Source organism: Hesperophylax consimilis, chromosome 3 (assembly GCF_061612785.1).
Source record: "Hesperophylax consimilis isolate HC1 chromosome 3, BYU_Hcon_1.0, whole genome shotgun sequence".
In the NCBI taxonomy this organism is placed as follows: domain Eukaryota; kingdom Metazoa; phylum Arthropoda; class Insecta; order Trichoptera; family Limnephilidae; genus Hesperophylax; species Hesperophylax consimilis.
The window spans coordinates 26545719-26568633 of NC_142838.1; the positions used below are offsets into that span (position 1 = coordinate 26545719).

The 22915-nt window shown below is 34.5% G+C and overlaps 2 protein-coding genes across 3 annotated transcripts; one reads left to right on the plus strand and one right to left on the minus strand.

Annotated features, from left to right (window-relative positions):
• The first annotated feature begins 1250 nt into the window (after positions 1–1250).
• pr (6-pyruvoyl tetrahydrobiopterin synthase purple) lies at positions 1251–14987 on the plus strand. Of its 2 annotated transcripts, XM_089649767.1 has the most exons (5): positions 1251–1495; positions 10061–10256; positions 11283–11362; positions 12286–12431; positions 13936–14987. In XM_089649767.1, exons 2-5 carry the CDS (start codon positions 10186–10188, stop codon positions 14140–14142), a joined length of 504 nt encoding a protein of 167 aa, XP_089505893.1. In that variant the 5' UTR covers positions 1251–1495; positions 10061–10185; the 3' UTR covers positions 14143–14987. The 2 variants fall into 2 exon arrangements, with proteins under 2 accessions (XP_089505893.1, XP_089505900.1); XM_089649774.1 differs by lacking the exon at positions 10061–10256 and having other exon boundaries at positions 1253–1495.
• Positions 14988–15125: 138 nt separating this feature from the next.
• Positions 15126–20397, minus strand: bwa (alkaline ceramidase). Its single transcript, XM_089649757.1, has 5 exons — positions 20067–20397; positions 19605–19761; positions 18518–18617; positions 17313–17450; positions 15126–16811 (listed from the first exon to the last, which is right to left on the minus strand). Exons 1-5 carry the CDS (start codon positions 20160–20162, stop codon positions 16490–16492), a joined length of 813 nt encoding a protein of 270 aa, XP_089505883.1. The 5' UTR covers positions 20163–20397; the 3' UTR covers positions 15126–16489.
• Positions 20398–22915: the final 2518 nt, after the last annotated feature.

Genomic DNA, 22915 nt, shown 5'->3' on the forward strand with positions numbered 1-22915 from the left:
TTTTTGCAACTTTCATTAAAAAATCAGTTAACTTGTCGAATTCCGCTGCATGCAAAGGCTCTTTAAAAAATAACACTTAATTTCAACGTAAAGTCGGGGGTTGCAAAAAAATAGGTTTGCAAAAATAGGTTTTTACGGTATTAGTCGGATTATTTTAATAATTTATGCGTATTTTTTGACCTTCAAACATAATTTTTTTTAAGAAAATATGGAATTGTAATGCCTTTTTACCATCTCCTACGACGTAGTTAATTCATGTAGTAATTAAGTTGAAACCAAGTGCTATTTATATTTCTTGCGTGTTAAGTATAAATTTATTCTTTAATTCTTCGGTCATTTTCACCTTACAAAAAACATATTATTACAAAAGAGAACATAAATATAACTGCAAACAATTAGACTTGCCCTTACATGAAATCTGGGTATCATTTCGACGAGATGGAGGAAAACCACGTGACCATATTTTTGGCACCAGGAGGGTTCGAAAATGCTGTGAATAAACTACGACATAAGTCGTACACTGACCGCCGAAGAGCGCACATTGAAATAACCAAACCTTGCGTAGAAAAGTAAAGTTCGTCAAAGTAAGGCAAGGTTTGTAGCGCAGTACATAGCAACTTGTTTTGTTCTCGTCATAAATAAATCACTCACGTTACCCTTTCCTTGATTGGCTGGTTCATCAATTAAATTGTCTTCTGTGGTTTTTTTGGTTGAAATTTTTCAACGGAGCATTTTCCACTTAAAACTATCTGCTGTTTATGTTATTATAATTTTAGCGGACAGAACAGCGTGAAAAAAACACTCTGAGGTCTTCACTCAGCAACGAAGAGATATTTTTTGAGTTTCTTTATTCATTATGAAATATTTTCGTTTTAAAAATTCTATGTATTTCGACCAGAAAATGGCAAATGTTTATGGCCGACTGAATATGACGATGAATGATGACTTGAAGTGACTTGACGTAGTGTTTTCAAAAATCAGAATAGTTATCATATACCTTGATTCTATTTCCTATCTCGAATTAGAACAGAACGAAAGCAGCTTGCAGAGGTCTCCGTCCGGCATTGAATTATTAGCAACCATTTAGCAACTGTTGATCCTGTTGATGACTCAAAGCGTGACCCTCGGTATCTTGAAATTATAGTGAGTTATAGTGCTGTCTCACCCCGCTTGTCTGTTATCACGAATTTCATATAATATATCGTGTGGTTCTTACTTAACAAATTGTTGCCATTACTAAAATTAATCATTTAAAAAATATCGTGTTTTTAACTTTCTTGCTGACGTTTTCTTTTTGACACTTACGGCGTTTTTATTTATTTATTTGAATTTGCTTTACCATTGCAGTGCAGGAATTATAATTGTAAAGATATTCGGCTTCACCCATCACTTTTGATTAACTAAAACCGTAAATTCCGATTGATATTATGCCGTCTTTGCCCATAGTATCTATTACCCGAAGGGAAACATTCAGCTCATGTCACCGACTCCACAGGTGACTAAAAGAAAATATTTTTTTTATGAAAAATTATAAATATACACCGTTAACTATAGCTTATAATATTTCGAAATTATTTTTATAATTGTATGGAAAGAATTTAATTTATTTATACCGTCTCTTGCACAGAATTATTAACCAGTGTTTGGCTTAATATTATTGTTATTTTTATTTGTACCTACATGATTGTAAACATATCAATCATTATTACTTTAATTTTTCCAATGTGACGTACAAGTAACATTGTATCTTTGATTGAAACATGATACGAATAGAGAGAGGTCAAACGTTACCAATACTCATCAATAACATAACCAACCTCTATATTGGTTTCAGGACCGTAGGGACTGATGTGCGCTGGAATAAAGCATGCCACGGGCTAGGTTGCGCTGAATACAAATATTTTGTTTTAGATTTAGGAGGAAATGGATTTATTACCAACTAGCTGTACCCCTCCTCGCATTGTAGTGGCTCAGTCTGTCTGTGCAGATAGAGAAATAATAGCTCGTGTTGCTTTTACGTCAAACAGATGGCGCTGTTTTTTTGTCACAGGCGTCATTTATACAATACAGGTATATAAAAACACACGCATATTCAAATGCAATGTTGTGTCAAAATTTCAAAGCAATCGGTGAAAACTGTCGGAGATTTAAGATTTTGAACAAACGAACAATTACATTTTTATTTATATAGATTAACTAACTAACCATCACGCTGTTTCACCACAGGGGTAGGCAGAGAGGACGAACCTCCACACAACTCGGTCTTGGCACACACTCCTTGCCTCATTCACATTCATACATACTCTTCTATTATTCTGACTCTTGACATGGCCCGACTCAATTATTTGATTCACTTCATCGTGCCATGTCTTCCTCGGGCGTCCCCGACCTCTGCTACCATTTAACCTGCTACCTTTTAAAATTGCTTGAGAAATATCATTATATTGGCCTGCGATACAATACTGTACCAAAAAAATCTGCAAACTGGTCGATATGAGTCTTGAATATTTAGAACGCTTGTAGGATATTTTAGGTATTCTGCATGAAGTTATTACGATTTTATTAGTAACCAGCTGAATTCGCAGGCTTTGTCCAGGCTTTCGAGGTTTTCGAAATCATGTGTAGACTGTAATTTTCCTCTTATTTTCAAAGTCAAGTGTGCAAAATTTCAGAAGCAATGACATTACAATACATCACACCTGTGATTTTCTAAAAAAGACTTGTAACAAACACTCTTTTATGTTTCCAGTTAATTCTTAATTTTGACGTTGATCGTATGACGAAGATAGATATTCAAAGAATATATTCATAAACTTGTTGAACTCCGCTGCATGCTTAGTACACAAGAAAATCATAAATAGTACATGGTTTCAACTTAATTACTACAACATCGGTTCTTAAGAGGGATTGCTAGGAGGCTAGGATTAGAAAAAGGCAAATACTCATATGATGAAATTGAACTAACTCTAAACCTCTCTCCTTTGGAAGTCCGTCGGGAAAGAAATGACCTCATTTGCTTCTTCAAAATTATAAATGGTAATATTGATTCACCTACTCTACTGCAACTCATTCCCTTCAATATCCCCTCGCACAGAATCAGAATTAATGAACTGCTCTTCCTCAACCATCATTCGACAAATTATGGATATTATTCACCATTGTCCAGAACGTGTAGACTGGTCAACTCAAGTCAAAACCTTAACTTTTTTGGGATAAGTCTGAATGATTTTTGCCAGTCGCTAAACAAGTGATGAAATATTAGAAGTGTCCTGTGGTCCTGACCCACGGCGTATTCTCTTGATTCGACTTGTCACTTTATTTTCTTATATTATATCTGCCTTATGTATTTGCTTTCATGTACCTTTGTCTACTCCTGTATTTTTCATTCTACTGTATTCGTGTTATTATTTTGTAATTTGGACGATGTCCGTTAATAAATAGATCAAGAAACAACTATTTCTGTTGAGGGAGATGGTAAAATATGCATTTTTCCATTTTTTCTCAATCAAAATTACGTTTGAAGGATAGGAAATATGCATAAATTATTAAAATAACCCACACCAACACTCTAAAACCATATTTTGCATGTTTACTTAATCCCCCGACTTAAATATTGAGTATTTGAAAGAAAAGATTAACTCTGAGCGAAACAACCCGCGACATCTCTGGAACTCAATAAAGACTGTAATTTCTGAAGTCACTTCCAACGAAGATAGATATTACCCCGGATGCCTTTTCAATTTTTTTTCGGGAAAAAATTGAATCCATTCGTGCCTCCACGTCTCACGCCCCTCTGCCAATATTCACCGTTAATTCTAAAGGAATTTTGTCTTCCTTCAAACCCACAATGCTGGAAGAAGTATAACAATAATTTCAAGCTCACCTAATAAGCAGTGCAGTCTTGATCCTATACCGACATGGTTATTAAAACAATGTTCTATTGTTTTAGCTCCATTCCTAGTTCACATTTTTGAGCACGGGTGACTTTCCTGAACCACTCAAGTCAGCTGTAGTTACACCAATAATGAAAAAGTCACAACTAGACGCCGATAACTTAGGTAATTATCGACCCGTTTCAAACTCACCCTTCATTTCAAAACCTGGAGAAAATTGCTGCTGCACAAATAACCAGTCACTTTCAGAATTCAAATAAATTATTCGCAACCGGACTACTTCGTATGCTATCAGACATAACTCTTGCCGTAGAGTCAGGTAAGTTATGTCTTGATCAATAGTATCAATAGTTGATACTATTGATCAAGACTTCCTCATTAGGAGATTAGAGGAAACATTTGGTTTGAATTCCGACATCAAAAATTGGCTGGCATCCTATCTATCCAATCGCTTACAAGCCGTGAGGGTTGGAAAAAAATGAAAAAACTTCACAACACAACACTTTCTTCAGGGGTCTGATGTCGCCAAAATAAACGAGCCATTTGGTCTCTTGTCTCAGTGCTATGCTGACGATCAGCAAGTTTATTTTTACTTCGCTCCAAACAAAATCAATAGTCTCAAGATCCGTATAGCTGAATGTGTAGAAGCAATAACTCGTTGGATGTCTTCAAACAAGCTGAAGCTGAATCCATCTAAGACTGAGTTTCTCTGGGCGGCCACAAACAAACGTCAACATTTCATAGACGGTTAACCTATTTCTGTTTCCGGCAGCGATATCATCAATGTCAATTGAGATTCGGACTTTTCGTTTGAAAGTCAAATAAATAGGACTGTAAGCACCGGTTTTTTTCACCCAATACAACTTAAGTTCGACCGAAGAAACCTTCCTACAGATGCAGCAAAATTACTTATCAACTCTTACGTAGTTTCACGTCTCGATTACTGCAACGGCATTTATGCCAGCCTTCCAAAATATCAAATTGACAAACTTCAATCAGTATTTAATGCAACAGCACGGCTCATAGCGGGGGTTATGAAGCTAAATATTTGCACATTTCAGAACACCTTTACTGGCTCAAGTGTCCTGAAAGAATCCAGTACAAATTGTGCTGGATGGTGTTTAAATCCATCAATGAAATGGCCCCACCCCACATCTCTGAACTACGGTCCCCGGAAAACACTGGTCTGAGGCAGTCAACTCTTAGATCAGCAACATCATCAACTGTAGGCAGACTGATGGAACCTAAGCGCAAGCCAAATACTAAGTTTGGTGATCGCGCTTTTGAAGCATCTGGGCCGAAGGCTTGGAATAAACTCCCTCCGGAACTAAGATCCATAACAAGTCCAACAGAATTCAGGTCTAAACTAAAAAAATACCCTTTTCAGCTGTCATACCCTTAAATTAAATATACCATTCCTCGGCAAAAGTACAATTATATATAATTTTTCAATTATGTACTAAATCCTGTATCTAAATTTTGCTAATAAACAATTAGTTAATGTTAATCTCAAGTGACCTACCAGGTAAGTATGGTACTGTATATTATCTCCATATATAGGTAGTAATAACATAGATCATTGTAGAAATGTATTATATATTTGTACAGCGCCTATACAAATCATCCAAATATTATTATTATTATATAGTTGTCTCTATTAGATATTTATGTTGAAATCACATGTTTTTTTAAAGAGCCTTTGCATGCAGCGGAATTCGACAAGTTTACCGAATATATGTATGAAAAAAATAAATACAAGACCGGCAGCATTTTCTTATTTAAAAGTTGCTGCGAAAACTTCATTCTACATCACGGGTGTGATTGAGATGACAAAATACGCTTGCTCGCTTACACTAAGATGAATACAGAATGCTGTGTGAGACACCCTACTGTTATGTTCGCTATATCGCTTTCTCTAATGGCGCTTATAATCTGCAGGCGACAATCGAAATACAGTGGAACCTCTCATAATGAGCACCTCCCATAACTAGTAATTCGCAAGCAACGTGCAAAACAGATTGTGGAAAAAATGCTCCCTTAACGAGTGACATTTCGCGTAACAAGGGATGCAGAAAGTGGAAGTCCCATCTTCACATCCCTCATTTGTGAGCCAGGACTTCCGCACCACTGCGGCCACTATTCTTGATGATGTTGAAAGGTTGCTTTTCTTATGGATAAACGAAAAACAATTTCAAGGCTACGCTATTAACAAAAACATCATTTGTGAAAAGACGCCAGAACTGCCGAAAAAGAAGTACAATTTAAGGGAAGTCATGGATGGTTCGAGAAATTTAAGAGAGGAACCGGCATACGCAGCATTGTGAGAACGGTGAAGCAGCAAGATCTGACACAAAGGCAGCAGAGAACTTTTTTTTTTTTTAAAAAGAAAGACAAACATTCCCTGGTTACGAATAACCTGACAATATTTGAAAATCTCCTACTACCACCACAGTAAGCGGAAAATGTTTCTTGTGTTGTGATGGAGGACTTAGCCAGTCGAGGAATTGAACACACTACGTCTGGGTGGGACCCAAGCGCGATGTCAACTCGGCCACCGACCGGTCGTTCGGCTTCATTCGACTTCATCGGCTACTATAAGAATCTTGTAGATTCTTAGGGTTACCTGCAGCAACAGTTTTTAATTGTGACGAGATGGGTCTTTCCTAGAAAAAGATGCCAAAGCGAACCTATATAACATCAATGGAAAATGCAATACCCGGCCACAAGCCAATGAAAGACCGCCTCATGCTGCTATTTTGTGCGAATGCAAGTAGCGATTTGAAAATTAAACTGCTGCTTGTTTTTACCATTCAGAAACTCCACGAAATCCAACAAGAAGGCTTGGGTGACAAGCGGGTGATTGGATCAATGAAGTGTCTGGTCCTTCTGTGAACAAATATTTGCTTGAGATGAATCTGCCACTCCATGTCTTGCTGATTATGGACAACCAACCCGCCCATCCTCCAGGCCTACAAGATAATATTCTTGAAAAATTTAATTTCATCAAAATCCAGTTTCTGCCTCTAACAGCACTCCATTACTCCAGCCTATGGACCAGCAGGTTATATCTAACTTTAAGAAAGTCTCCATTAAAACACTCTTCGAGCAATGTTTTAAAGTGACTGAAGGGACAAGTCTCACACTCAGAGAGTTCTGGAATAATCACTTGCCTCAAGTTGATTGGAGTGTGGAAGAGGTTACCAAGAGGACCCTCACTTCTGCTTGGAAGAAGCTTTGGCCAAAGAGCATTGTCGAATGTGATTTTGAGGGGTTTGAAACGGTACCTGTGGAGTCTACAGTCGACGAGTTTGTGTCTTGTGCCAATACCACGAGACTGGAGGTGGATAACAACAATATTGATGAGCTTGTGGAAGAGCACAGTCAAGAGCTGACCAGCAAAGAACTTATGGAGTTGCATCGTGTTTCACAGCAAGAAGTTATGGAGGAGAGTTTGTCAGTGGATGAGGAGATAGTAGCAGAGCAACAATCTTCTGGTGCCATAAGAGAAATGCTGAAAGCATGGGAAACTGTTGCATCATCCTAATAAGGAGGTGGCTATGCGTTCTACAAATTTATTCAATGATTATGCTGTGTCACATTTTCACCAAATTTTGAAGCTTCTGCAAAAACAAATTTCTCTAGACAGCTTTAATATGTAATAAAGAAGAATGAATTTTTTGACATAAATTCATAAATAATAAACAAGTTATTTCGATTTTAATATTGTTTGTTGCAAATCGAAATCCGTATTCCAGGTTGGCACAACAATTTATAAGTATATAATTTTATTTGAATAAATGTTAAAAATAAATGAAAATATTAATTTTTAAAAAATTGGAACGCATTATCGAAATTGATTTATGAGGAAAATTGTTTCGCCAAGTGTTTGATATAACAAATAAGATTCTGTAAAGAATAATGTTCGTTATGAGAGGTTCCACAGTCATTGTATTATTTACGAATGAAATGTTATTCCTTGGCTTTTATTAGTTTTTGCCGTGTAATGGAAAGGCACGAGGGTATTTTAGCACTCATTTACGTAATTTGGTGAGAGATAGCACACAATCGTACGTAACACGTGACTTTTAGTACTAAAACCACAAAATCCAAGTATGACAATTGTCGTGTCATGTTCATAGTTTGTAATGTCATTGTTAAGAAGTATCAAACTTCTGCTTTAGGGGGTGGGAAAAGGGGGTGGGGTGGTTTTTCGAAAACTCATGTAGACAGTGATTTTCCTCCTGTTTTGAAGGTCAAGTGTGAAACTTGAATAAAACTAATTTGTTTAAAAAAATCCCACATCGGGATATTCTTCTTCATCTATCTAAATAAAAATGTAAATGTTCGTTTGTTCAAAATCTTACATCTCCGGAGATTCTTCACCGATAGCTTTGTAATTTTGACACATTGTTGCATTTGAATATGTGTGTATTTTTATATACCCATATTATATAGATGTCACCTATGACAGTTAAAAACCATGCTTTTAAAAAAAAAAACAGCGGCACTTGATCGACAAACATGCATTTAAATAAAATAAAAACAGCACCATCTGTTGGATGTAAAAGCAACACGCGCTACAGTTTCTCTTTCTGCACAGACAGACTGAGCTACAGCAACGCGTGGCGGGGTACAGCTATATAATATAAGATTGATTATGTGTTAGTTTAAGGCGATGCCACACGTAATGCAAAATCATGTGTTTTTGGTTTGAAAATTTGGTCGCCTAGAAATGTTTCAGTTGCTTTAATTAAATACTGCGAGTAGAATAAATCTTGGCCTTTGAAATAATCGAGTATTTTTTAGATAAGTCTTTTATAAGCCCAGAAAAAAATAATTTATAAGGCCTATGAGAACTGCTTTAAAGTTCAAAATCTCGTACTTACGAACCCATTTTCGGTTGTGATTTTATTGTATAATGTGGCAAATTAAGTTATCATTAGTTATAAATGAAATATTTATGCCTGAACATCCACAAAATAAAATAAAAGGCACTTTTTGACCGTGTTTTTTTCTTGCATAAATCAAAACAGGCGGATGGTGTTAAGTGGGAATTTAAACCTTATCGCCATCTACGCAAGGGTTGTTATTGATAGCGGCTCAATTTAAAATATTACTCGACGTAGTGCATCGCCTTAACTTAGTGTTGCAACTTCTAAACTCTTGCACACGACTGATGCTAATTTTTCACCATCGGCCTGCTGGTTCTATTTTCGAAACAACTTTTTGGTTTTGTGCCCAATGAAGTTTTGTAATTTTTTGTTCTGTCTTACTAGATAATGTCTTTAATACCATAAGTAGTTTCTCCAAAATAGCTTAGAGAAATGATTTTTCGACTGTGCCGCTGTATCCGCCATGATGTACTAATTTTCCCGTTTGAACTGTTCATAAATATTAATATAATATATCTAGATTAAGTTTTTATTGTTGCGTATATTTTTAAACTTACTGAAGTATTTTGTAATTTACCAATTTCAAGTGATCTAAATGTCATGTTTTATTATGGAAAGATGTACCCTCTTGGTATGATGTAAATGCAATTCACTCACTAATAATTATATCGTCAGAGCTGACTCTTGACAGATTGTAATAAATCAACAAATACTAATTACTGTGCAATTTATTGAGCCATAAATTAAAGATGCAAAAAAATTCTACTGATGTATCATGTTTATTGTACTCTCAATCTTATATGTCAGCTGATTTCAAGGCTTCGGGTTTTTGCTTGCTTTTGTTGAGTTTTGGAAACTTTATAGCTTCCCTGCTCCAGTTTTTTAAATATCTGTCTATTTCTATTTAAAAATACTGTGGCGGGTGGGGTTTAATGTTTATACAAATCTCCAATTTTATTTAGAAAGTGATGAAATATGACACACTTGACCTTCAAAACAAGAAGAAGGTCACTGTAAATAAATAAAACTGCGTAAAGCCACTTCAACGCTGCGACTTTGTATATATTAATATATATTTTAAAAATAGTAACTTTTCAACATATATTAATTTACATAATTAAAAAAATAATTTATATCATTGATGTCGCTATTCCAAATTCCTGTAATATTCAAACTCTGTTTCTGAAAAAATAAGAAAATACACAGATTTAGGAAATGAGATTAAAAGAATTTGGCATTCTCAGACTATAAAAATATTACCATTATTGTTAACAGACCGATTGCCATCTCTAATGCACAGATGCAATGTGGGCGTGCTGTGTCTGTTCTACGGGCATTTTAATGGAGCCTGCTCTAAGGAGCTAGCAGCATTGATCCCTGGTGCATGTGCATGAAACTCGATGTACACAAGCGGAACACCCGTTCACGGTTGGCTTCATGAGAACAGGCCGCTTCTTCGACTCGTTTTTGTGTAAGACGGCTCATATGTGGAACAAGCTACCAGCATGTGTTTTTCCTCCTTCATATAATCCGTTCCTCTTCAAGACCCGCATTAATAAATTATTTCCTATGGCCCCTACCTTAACCCGCCTCACAACGCTACGCAACTGAGTGGAGACATAACTCCCCTGCCCTTACACTGTACGGACAGGGACTGTACAAAATTTATTTAAGTTTGGGAGCGAAGCAATGAAAAAATGTATATTCGACACAATATTTTAAAAATGGTTCTTGCCAAACCACACAAATATTGTGGACAGTAATAATATGTACTAGGTTCATTATCTATTTCATAAAAGATATATATGCTATTTTTTAAGGAATCAATCACTTTTTTGCAAGTTATTAAATTAATAATAACTTTGTATTTAACCACTAATTTTATTTTGAACCCTGATAATGCTTTAAGGTTAAACTCAACGCTCGTTGTATTCTACGTGTTCACAGATGGCGTTAATTAATTAATTTTGTTTAAATACGCTTTTGCAAGGTATTGCTTTACAGTATTAAGACAAATTATTTGTTTGCGCCCTCATATACGCAATATGAATATGAATAAATAGTTTTGTCCATATAAAAACTCAATTCTATCGAGAAAGGCATACAAATACAATATTGGATTGAATCATCGGTAAAATATTGTATTTGTGTGCCTTTCTCCAAAGAATTAAGTCTTTAAACGAACAAAACTATTGATTCATATTCATTGCGTATATACGGGCGCAAACAAATGATTTGTCTTAATATTGTAAAGCAATACCTTGCAAAAGCGTATTTAAACAAAATTAATTAATTAACGCCATCTGTGAACACGTAGAATACAACGAGCGTTGCGTTTAACCTTAATAAAGCAAAACCGGTTGCTGATAATATTCAAAATGAATTTTTACAAAAATTTACGTATCCTTTCATAAAATAAAATATTATTTAAATGTTTTCTGTATAAATTATGATGTTTATCTTTTTAATAAAAAAATAATTTGGTGTTATTTTCCAGTATCCATCTGACCGAAGAAGAGAATAAGGAAGTGTATGGAAAATGCAATAACCCTAATGGACATGGTCATAATTATGTTGGTTAGTTATAAAATCTTTATAGTTTTATTGAATGAAATGCTGGCATTATTTCAATTTAATACCACTTAATGAAAAACCCACAAGATTTCTGAATTCTACCCTGCAATCCCATGGGATTTGAAAAAGTAAACTATATGTCCAATATCGAACCAATACAAAAAAATTTGCTCTGGAAAAACTAATTTTCTCATCAGATATTTTATATAATAATTATGTAATGTTGCATATTTTTGCCTGTCTGATAAAATAAAATCTGATGTTTAATTTTTGTAACTGAAAACATTTAACTGCATTTCCGACTTATCTATTAAAAGTAGATACTGAATGCTGGATGAAGAGATTAAAATTAATGATTATGCAGTATTCATTAGTTAATCCAGTTGTAAGGGACGTCCTATCTCTCACACAGACTGTAAAATAATTATGTTTTTTCCTAATAAATTGTCTATTGTGCCAAGGGAGACTTACCTTTCTGTCTGTACATCAGTGGTTCCTAAAAGTGAGCGCCGCATTGTGATTTAATTGTAATATAATTAGTTGGATCCTCTCATCTTCATTTAGTTTAAAACTTGACTGTTGACTTGACTGACATTAAATTTTTTGCTGATCTAAAATATGTTTTTATTTATTTATTACACCTGCAAAATATCATTGGCTGCTTTTAAAAATTTACACAATAAATCTGGATTTGGCAAGGACGCCGCGAATTGAAAAAGTTTGGGGACCACTGGGATAATTTGTTCACTGATCGTGCAACTAACGAATAAGTTGTGAAGATTTACGAAGGATAGCTTGACAATTTTATGATCTCTGTTCGATGAAAAATAAAGAGATAATATTAATTTTGAATTTCCTGGCAATGGGTGATGCCATCACGCGAGAAGAGGTTAAAATAATTCATAAATATTTATTTTTTTCTGTAGTTCTCGTGACACTGCGGGGTCCCGTAGATGATAAAACTGGAATGGTAATAAACATATCGGACCTGAAAATGTACATGCAAAAAGCCATAACCGCCCCATTGGACCATAAAAATCTAAACTTGGATGTTCCTTATTTTAAAAATGTTGTAAGTATTACTATTATTAAAGTAAACAATCCACAGGAGATCATTGAACTAATTAAAATCATATAGTACCTACAGCATAGCAGACTTAATTTTGGAGGTCAAAGAAAGAACTAATGAACAATTTTTTTTAATCCATAGATTGCTTAACCTGTTAACCGGGGAGTTCAGTGTTGAATTACACAGCGTATAACGGGCGCGAACTCCTTCACTAGGACGTATCAATACGTCACGCCCGGTGGACGTTAATTTTTTTTTTTTTTTTTTTTTATATGCATCAAAAAAAGTGAAAAAATCGAATTAAAAAAATACAATATTTACAAACAATTATAAAGATTACAAAAAAATATAAAAAAGGTTATAATTACAGAACAATAAATAAAAGCACACAGATAAAAGAGAAACATTGAATTAAAAAAATTAAAATATGTAAAAATTAATTCCGTGTGATATGTTCGGAAATATACGTCCCGCTCGTTCCAGGGCGCAACATATATTTCAAGGACGTATTTATACGTCCTACCCGTACCCGATACTGTTTACGTTTGACGTATTTATACGTCCCGCCCGGTTAACAGGTTAATCCAGTGATACTCAACCTTTTTCTTCTGCGGGCCACATTCATATGTTTGTAAAGCTACGCGGGCCGCAACACTATACTGGTCAGTGTTGCCAACGGTGCACCGTTGGCAACACTGACCGGCAACACCGCGGTGTGAGCTTGATTCCCCCTTTTACTATTCGAAATCCATGGGGGGGGGGGTTGTTAGAGAATTTCTGTAAAACATAATAATTCCCCAAAAACATCATATGTAATTCCCAACAACAATTTTTCGAAATCAATGGGGGGGGGGGGGTAGCTACGGAATTCCATTTTCGAAAATTTCCGGCCGCGAAAAATATTATATCATATTATATTCTTCGTTGGTAGTAACACTGGTAACCATTTAACTTTAGAACTGTCAAAATTTTATGTGTTGCCACGGGCAAAATTATTTGCGCGCATATTTGTCTGTCAATTTTTTGGTTTTTAGAGATAGATCTAGCGTATGCAGTTATGGTGTGTAGTAGCAACACTCTTATAGAATATTATATTATATAGATAGTATATTATACTTATACTATCCTCTTCGAGTTTCAACGTCTGTACGTCAAAGTCGCAATTAATCTCAAATTAACGTGATATAGAATGCCAGATTTTGTAAATCATGTTCCTGATATTAAATGTATGGAGGGCCGCACAAAATAGCTCGGCGGGCCGCATGCGGCCCGCGGGCCGCAGGTTGAGTATCGTTGGGTTAATCTATAGTTTCCACAAAATCTACGCTAGCAACGTTAGGCACGTCCAATGTCCAGCTATAACCCCTAAGTTACCTTCAATTAATTTTATTAATTCAAAGAAAATCTACAATGTTATATTAATTTGTCCATTTGTCAGTTTCTTTTTTTGGTCAACTGCAAAGTTATTTTCCTGTCTGTACTATTTTTTTTAAATTTTATTTTTCAGGTGTCCACAACAGAAAATGTTGCCATATTTATCTGGGACCGTCTGACGGCACTGATGAACAAACCAGAACTATTGTACGAAGTAAAAATTTTGGAAACGGAAAAGAATCACGTATTTTACCGTGGCGAAGCCACGTCTAACAATTACCGCCGCGACAGAGAACTGACCAAGTCTTCCGGAAACAACATATCTTCCGATTCTGACTAGAAAACCAAACAACTTCATATGCATTGATGAAATAAATTTATTACATAACTTTGTTTTCTTAAACTTGTTGGATTGAATAGTTTTATAATTTGTTGTAAGATTGACTTCTATATTATTTTAGTTAATTCAATTGGTCAACGATTCATTAATTGAATAATTAGCTTTTTTTACTCGTCGTTTTCTAGGTTTTTTTATAAACTCTATATATTTTTTGATCTGAAACTGTTTTAAGTACAAAGTTTGACTTAGACATTGCCGAATATTCCACTGATCATTAAATAAATAATTGACTTATATTATATAAAATATTATTGTCCTGAGATTATTCCTATGAACTATAAAGTGACTAAATTTATGCACAATATATTCTAAATAAAAACATGCTATGACAATAAAACATCATTTTTATTATTTCAACATAATGCATTATTTTCGATTCATTAAGACATGGCTCTCTCCTTGTGGAGAGACACATACTAACTTAGAAATATATATTTTAGTAACTCTGAAGATCGAGGGTACAAATATAATATTGCATGTAATATATGTTTATAAAGGAGTTATGTACAATCTAATAACCACACAATCGAAAATCCTGCCAACTCAATACTGATACAACTATGTAAAATACAGTTTATATTCAAAATACCTCTTCTGTTTTTTTGTTAACACGTTCCCGGACGAGCATGCTATAGCATTCGCATTGGATAGTTTAATTATGACGCGGATGCTATAGCATTCGAAGTTTATTAAGTTTTTTTGTCAGATATGCTTGAGCAGTTGCTTTATCCTTAAAAAATATAGGTAGTCTATTTCTTACTGTCACTGCTGACACAACCACAGATCGCTTACTGTCAAATGAGACCTTTTCTGCACACAAAGATAAAACAGTGTTTACGTATCATGACGGAAATGCTAGAGCAATCGCAAAAATCTAATACAAAAAATAGTGCCAAAGTAGGGTGACTCACTGCCCGTGAACGTGTTAAGGCGGGTCTCTTGTGACAGTATGTTTTCAAAACATTGAAACATTTACACAAAACAAATGTTTACCATCGGCCACGGAAAGCAAAAACATTGTGTATGCATACACAAATGTGTATGGCCACGCCCCAATGTTTTAAAACATTTTGTTTCAAGGAAACCCGGATTTACATCTATATTGTTTTCAACATCACAAAAACAAAATTTGTTAGTAAAAACTTAAAAATTAATTAAGATTAATGAAAATTATCTTTAGGAATAATTTATAATGCCCTGTCAAGAAAACAACTCCAGTCTACAAAATACCTTAGTAAAATTTCACATAATTTCAATGAAATAAAACAACATTCGTAATAGGACACTTCTATCTTCACTTAAAAACTAGAATTACCTTTAATGGGTATGATTAAAGATACAGCTCCACATGCTTAAATTTGCAGTTGGTTTTGAAAGATTTTGTAAATCCAAAAAAATAGTTCATTCCTCCTTCAACCGACTGCAAAGTTAACCGTGTTAATATAAAGATATTTTTATAAAGCAGGGTACTCATCTAGCCGTGTAACGTAACTGATACTGTATCAAGTGAGTACGTAGGCGCGAGCCTACTGCGAGCCGCTCGCGGGTGGAGCGCAGTGTGATCGCAGCGAGCCGCCGACGGCGGATTCACTGCGAGCACTAAAGGCGGATCCGGGAGCTCGTAGCTGGATACGCGGTTACCGTGGACGAGCCGTACCCACTTGCAGATTGATACAGTATTAGTTACGTTACACGGTGCTATACTCTTGGTGAGTACCGTGCAAATGAAAGTAGCGCCAAGAGCTAGCACGTAATAATTTTTATTGGCAACACTGAAATGAAAATTAATATTTTCTGTGTTGTGACACTTTATATAACAAATTGAAGTTTAAATAAACGAATTTACAACGCACTTTATGCACTTATAAAATTAAAATAATCAATACAAATTTTTTTACTTGCTATCGGATAATAAAAGTGTGTTATCAAAACATTTCAGTATATCTAAATTTAAATAAAAAATATCAAACTTTTACATTGAATTGCCACATGATTATAATATTATGTACCTATATACAACCTATGTAATAAAAAACTATATTTTGTAAATAAAGTCTTTGGAAAATAAGTTAGATCTATATATATCACAATAATTAAATGTCATGCTGGATTTTGACTAAAATCCAACACGTGTCAGTGAATTCTACAATTAGACTTGTCGATAAGGAAGTAAAAATACATGTTTATAGGTCGTGCCACTGAGAGCTACGTTGTAACCTCTCTTTCAGTTACATAAGTCACCTCTTAGAAAGAAGGAAAGGTTACAATGGAACTATCAGCGACATGTCTATATTGCAGAATACTTGTCGATCTTGTGTGCATTTTTGATTGACACATAGGGAATTCCAAGTTCGAAATCGTTTCGCGGCCAGTATTTCAATATCGGAGTCTGTTCAGGTCTTTCTTCTAGAACGGTAAAGTATGAGAACAAGACGAGCGCTGTGTAGGCTGCAATGAATATGAGGACGTGCCAGAGGCCATGAAGGTATGGGAAGTTGAGCCTGGACCAGGTTTCGCAAAAGAGGCGGTCGTTGACCCAGCAAACCACGGCCAAAACCCAGACGGCCGTGCAGCGCAGACCGAGACGATAAACCCTCACGCAACTCACCCTGTAATCAAATTTAAAATTGTAATTTTTTTTTTTGGCGTTGAATTCATTTCATCTCGCAAGAGAAATCTCAGATTAACAGATATAAATGCAGTCTTAAAAATGCGCTACGAAGACAGTATTAATTAATATATATAAATTATTGAGATTGAAAAAAAATGCCTTTTTGTTTCATCGGTTTACAGATGAAGATGACTCATATACCGTCTGGCAGTAAGTTGATGAAAGAAGGACACATTGAAGTCATCAATTTGTATAAAGAAGAGTGTCGTTAGATTTCGAAAAACTATGTTTAAAGCCCGGGCGACGCTGGGGACTTGGCCAGTGACTCCAGCTTCCAAGAGCAACATCCATTAGCACTCCAGTAAAATAGCATTCCCATCTTTCGTAAGAGATCCAATGATTACAATCTATCCAGTAATATGTATGAATTTATCAGTTGGTTTTCTCTGCAAAAAAACAATGAATAATAACTTTTTTTTAAACATTGTGCAATAATGACCTTCTCAGTTCCTCGCACAGGTATACAATTGCCGGCAGGGCAAGCAGCATGAGTGCGAAGGCATTAGCGGCCGGGTGCATCACCAGGAAGCCAGTACCAGTTATTGAGATCAGCAGAGATATCACCGACAGAAATCGCCTAGAAGAAACAAAAATATCATCAATTAAAGTAATAAAATCATAAATTTGTAATAGTGTTTCCGAGAGGTAACTTTAAAGTGAGCACTGATACAGGCCGACTACAAAATGGTATATGTTCTACATATATCTTGCAGCACCAATGTGCTTCCTCTCGGTTATTAACACATTTATGGCAGGTATTTTTTGTGCTGGCGCTATGCTGTCTCCGGGCGAAAATAAAAATCCCGCGCGACTTTCTTTAATTTGTTTTGAATCGCTATATCTTCGAAAATATTTTAATAAAAATTTCTACGTAGTAACTCAGCATACCCAAGCTATAAAAGTACTTAACGAAAATCGAATATTATTTGAAATGCAACCCAATTAACCTTGTAATATGTTTATTACGGTCCGCCTATCAGTATTTGCCCATACCTGCTTTTTTAAATATGGCTGACATCTCTCGCTCGCTTGCACATAGGAGTTGAGTGGGTGCAGAACAGAGATAGATTTGAATCGGGTTTCACGGTCATAAAAACCCTCATTCCAGGAATTGAACTATTACAATAACAAAATTTGTTATCTAAATAATATACTATCCTTTTGTTGAAATACCGATGTAAACAAAAAGCACGAAGATAAATATAAAAAGAAGACTTGCATTACGATTTGATAATTATGTACATATAGTTGTGACCTTTACAGAGAGATTGGTATATAATATTCATATAAAAACATTGAATAATTCTGTCTTTTCTGCCATTGAAATGAGGCCGTTGCAAAAGGTAGAACTACCTTTCCCGGTGTTAAGCATCATTCGACCGAACGGGTAGAAGTACTTTTCCCGGCAGAAGTGTGTTAATACATACGTCCATTTGGCCGCAATAGACGAAGATGGGAAGGGGAAAAGAAACTCCAGAGGCTGGGCCTGCAGTGAACTGAGATCGCTGAACTAACACAGTTGGGGCGCCTGGAGATGCTGTCTAAGTGATGGGTCCCCGACACGAATTGGACAAGAGTTGAATTAATGAAATATTTATAAGGTGCTTTTCGATGTATTCAAAATATTTTGTAAATATAACATACCTATCCTTGCGACAAAACAGTGGGAAGTATCTCTTAGGCAGGAACATGGTGAAAGCTGCCATACACACCCAAAGAATTGCTAATTCATCGAGAAGTTGTCCTGCAATAATAAATTTGTGTGAAAAAATTGTTTTTCATTTCAATAATTTTTTCCATAATACGGTCACTTGATTCTTGCCCTGTCCAGATTGGGAGTAAAAACGTGCCTGGCATATTTTTCTAATCAATGACAACCTTTAAAAACGTTTGCGGTTGGGAAGCATTTGATAGAAGGCTGCGTGTGTGAAAATTCAAACTGGATGGGAGAGGACTGGAGAATAATGACTGGGAACCGGATCTAGTGGAGAACAATTTTGAAGGGAGTAAAATCTATCCCTCGATTCCAAAGACTGTCGGGTATTTTTATTTAAATTCTGTTTGAACGCTTTCAGATGGGATAAACAGGCGCCCAGGAGTTTTAGTCTGGTGGCTCTTTTACTCCTGTCTGAATGTGGCTTTATGCTGTTTAATTAAACAGCAGCTATTATAATATCCTGTCTTGAATACAAATTATCTATTTTTCGAAGTCAATAAAATATAGATGAATAAATTAACCAAATATTATTATTATATTTACATATATATGTAAAATTAATGAATCATCATGTTTACTATTCGCATTCAGCCATTTTATACAGATGTATAGTCACCTAATAACTAAAATATCTTGTGTGGAATGCTATGAAAAAAATTTATAGAGAAGTAAAAGTAATTAATTTGTATAAATTATATATGGGCTATTTTCGCCCACATGAATTTTGTTAATTGAAAAATGTAAATACAATGAGATAAAATTAATAATTTGTAATTTCGTTACTCGGTACATTATTTTTATAAACATAACGTCACAGGAAAGTGATACTGCTTTAAGCTAAAAAAAAATTGTTCTAAATCGGAATGAGTAGTGAATTTCAATGCAGCAGTAATAGAAGCACTGGACATTGGATGTAGAAATTTTTTTCCAATAAAATTAAGTTAAAAACATAATATATAGTTACGATTATAGCAGGATTGTTTTGAGCTATAATGATAATAACTGACGACTTACCAACTAAACTCAAAGTAGCGTGGAAGTAGGCAGAGCTGAGCCCCACCACCATTAGTAGCACCCATAGCAAGTTGATGGCGGGGTTCACAAACTTAGCGTAGCCTCGGAACAAATGGATGAGAACTGGTGGAAGGAGTAAAAAGAGAATATTGCTTATCTGAAAAGAAAACATACAATATTAGGTTTTAAAACCATTCTCTATAAAAACAAACATTTATTGCGCCTATGTAAATTGTCCCTCTTTCTCATAAACAATGCATGTCGATATAATATAAATATTTATATATCATAATACATCACGTCATAAATTTGGTTTCAACGGAGCTTACAGCGGTAGGACCATACTTGTTTGATTTCAAGGCTTTCTTCAAAGGCCGGGGTGTATGCATATATTGTGCAATAACAGAAGTGTGGAAACAATGAATTTTCTATAATATTCTGTATTTAAAGCATATTTCTTACCGTATTAACAAATTCTGCGATGTCTGGAGAAATTGTATAATTTTTCTCGCACCAATCAACAGGCGAGCTGCCTCTCTGAAGATGGGTCCACGTCATTTAGGACCAAATCCTTAGATGAACCCTAATTTAAACTGAATATTATAGATGTAAACCTGAATTTGGCTTAAGACATAAGTACACAAATAACAAACAATCAGTAGTATCGCGCCTTATTGAAAAATCACAAGCGTGGAAAATTGCTTTGTTACGCGTTTCGGTCCTTTTTTCCTTGTTTCGCTGTAGCCATTGTGTTATGACGTCGTTGGCAAAGCGAGCTAATGTTTTTATTTACTTTATTTGACATGTGCTCAATGCTGCCATTCGAAAAAAATATTTTTCTTACGTCAACTGCGTCAGCTGATAATCACGTAGGTAAGAACTTATGTTTCTTCTAATATTGAAATAGAAAACAAAAAAAGCTTAAAATCTGTAGAATAAACCAGCTATTGACAAAAAGTTGTTATTATTGAATAAGAAAATATTTTTTGGATTGAATCACCCGATATTGTATTCGTTTGCTTTTTTTGAATGAATTGAGTTTTTGTACGGAGAAAACTATTTATTCATATTTCGTATGTAGGAGCGCAAACAAACAATTCAACTTAATATTTTAATACTATTATCTACTCCTTCAAAGATGGCTCTGAGCACAATTGTACTACTACTTGCCAATAGATGGCAGTAAAGATACTTAAAAAAAAAAACAAATATCAAGAATTTTTTATTGTTGTCTGCCTAATGCAATAAAACGATTAAAAAAATCATGAATGATAAGTGCGCCACGTTTATGAAGATGAAGAATAATTTAAGAATTTGAACAATTCATTAAATTTCAACGTCAATTTTCAAGTTCTGTGAAAGACCTATTCAAGTTCTGTTATTATATCATTGGGCGAGATGCTTCATAGAACTGAAATAATAAAATAATTGGAATAGAACATTCACTAAACTTGAAAATTAACATTTAAATTTGATAAATTGTTCAAATTTCTTAAAACAACCCATCAACCTGTCAGTTCATTCCAATCGTTTTAAATATTAACGCCCTCTCTCTAACATTTGGATTTATGTAAGTCCCTTTCGAGCAATCGTCATTCGCCGTCCCAGAGGGTGGTTATTTATGCTCTGTCCAGACGGCAAGCCTAATCGACCTGTGCTTTCGGCACCTAAAATTACGTGATTTATTGTAAATAATATTTTATTGCAAATATCTGAATAATTTATCTTACATGAATAGCATTTATCAGTTAAATTATGTATTTTTCAAAAAAGGCAAATAAATAACAAAAATATATTAAATCTCCAAAGTCGCAATCTGGGCGGTAGCTTCTTGCTACTGAGGGCGTTCAAGCCCGTTTTACATAGTCCCCGTATATTTATTATTACATTAAAATTATATTATATTCAATATATTATTTTCTTATATTATGTTACCATACGTTTTTTACAACAAATAAATACTTTTTTTAAATGGTAAAACGAAAGTTTTACTTGCAAACTTTCGGTGTCCGATTGCCAGAATCATGATATGGAATAATAAGAATAACATATCATTTATATATCGCATGTTTAGTGTCGTTTCACTTCAAGTGCCATTTACTATAGCAAACTTCAGAACGGTAATTTAGTATTAGTGGTAATGTTCTTAAAATTACATGGATTGTCCTGCATTAGAGCAGGTACAGAACATTAAGAACATTATTACCGTTCTATATTTTGGAAGAGTACCACAAAAATCCTAGCTCCAATCTTTCTATAAGTATATTTTACGTCATGGTATTTAAGAATTAGCATTATATATATTATTAATTCTTAAATACCATCTGGAGTTTTTTAAAAAAACCACTTAATAAAAACCATATTTCTGAAAACGTGTAAAACGGGCTATCGCTTATTTCATAACAACGCATCGGATCTGATTATTGTAAAACTGTAAGGACATTATTGATTTTAATGAATTACGCAGCTCTTTTTATATTTAATTAAAATGTAACTGTCATTATATACTTTTATAAAATTTACAAATATCTTCATAAATTTAAATTTTTACTTAAATTTAAAAAAAAAACATCAAAGCAAAAAAATCAACAAACAAACCTGAGTAACTGATAAATAAAATTATTAAAAGGACAACTCTGCATAAAAAAATGTATTATTCTAGTAAAAATGATGTTTTTATTTTATAGTTACACATACTTTATTTATTTAAGAATGCGTCTATTTGAAGATATATTTAATGCATTGAAAACTGGAAAAATCGAGTAAGTTCGTTTTGTATTGACCATGATGATGATGCTTTTTTAAGTAACTTCACACAGGATTCCCTGAAGAAAATCATTTCCCTCAGAGCCTGTGTCACCTTTAAGGATGCTTTGTTGAGGGTCTTTTTGAGGAAATCAACCAATACAACTGGGTTTTGAAGAGATCCATGTTGTAAAAGGGAGGAAATACAGAAGTCAGAAAATAATAACGAAGTTTCTGCTGCATATGAAAAATCTATCTTCGGCTAACTCAAACATTTTGACAATCTTTAATAGTTATATTTGCATTTAAATCTTACTACGTGTAGCCGTTAAATGCATGGCGACTTTTGTTAATTACATGTCACATGGCGACTTATTGGTTGTTGTCAACAGATAATTTTCAACAGATGTAGCAAATGCAAGAGATCGTAATATAAATTTGCTTTTATTTAAACGACTATGGTAACCATATGAAAACGAATAGAAGTGGGCGTTGCCCATTTACAATTCGAAAGACGTGCTGGGCCTTAAGGTTAAACGCAACGCTCGTTGTATTCTACGTGTACA

Coding starts and splice junctions, on each gene's coding strand:
- pr (XM_089649767.1), top strand. CDS start 10,186: ATGTACACAAGCGGAACACCCGTTCACGGTTGGCTTCATGAGAACAGG. Junction 10,257..11,282: donor CTTCTTCGACTCGTTTTTGT/GTAAGACGGCTC, acceptor GTTATTTTCCAG/TATCCATCTGACCGAAGAAG. Junction 12,432..13,935: donor TTCCTTATTTTAAAAATGTT/GTAAGTATTACT, acceptor TTTATTTTTCAG/GTGTCCACAACAGAAAATGT.
- bwa (XM_089649757.1), bottom strand. CDS start 20,162: ATGACGTGGACCCATCTTCAGAGAGGCAGCTCGCCTGTTGATTGGTGC. Junction 19,762..20,066: donor TCGCAGAATTTGTTAATACG/GTAAGAAATATG, acceptor TTTTCTTTTCAG/ATAAGCAATATTCTCTTTTT. Junction 17,451..18,517: donor CTGTTTTGTCGCAAGGATAG/GTATGTTATATT, acceptor TGTTTCTTCTAG/GCGATTTCTGTCGGTGATAT.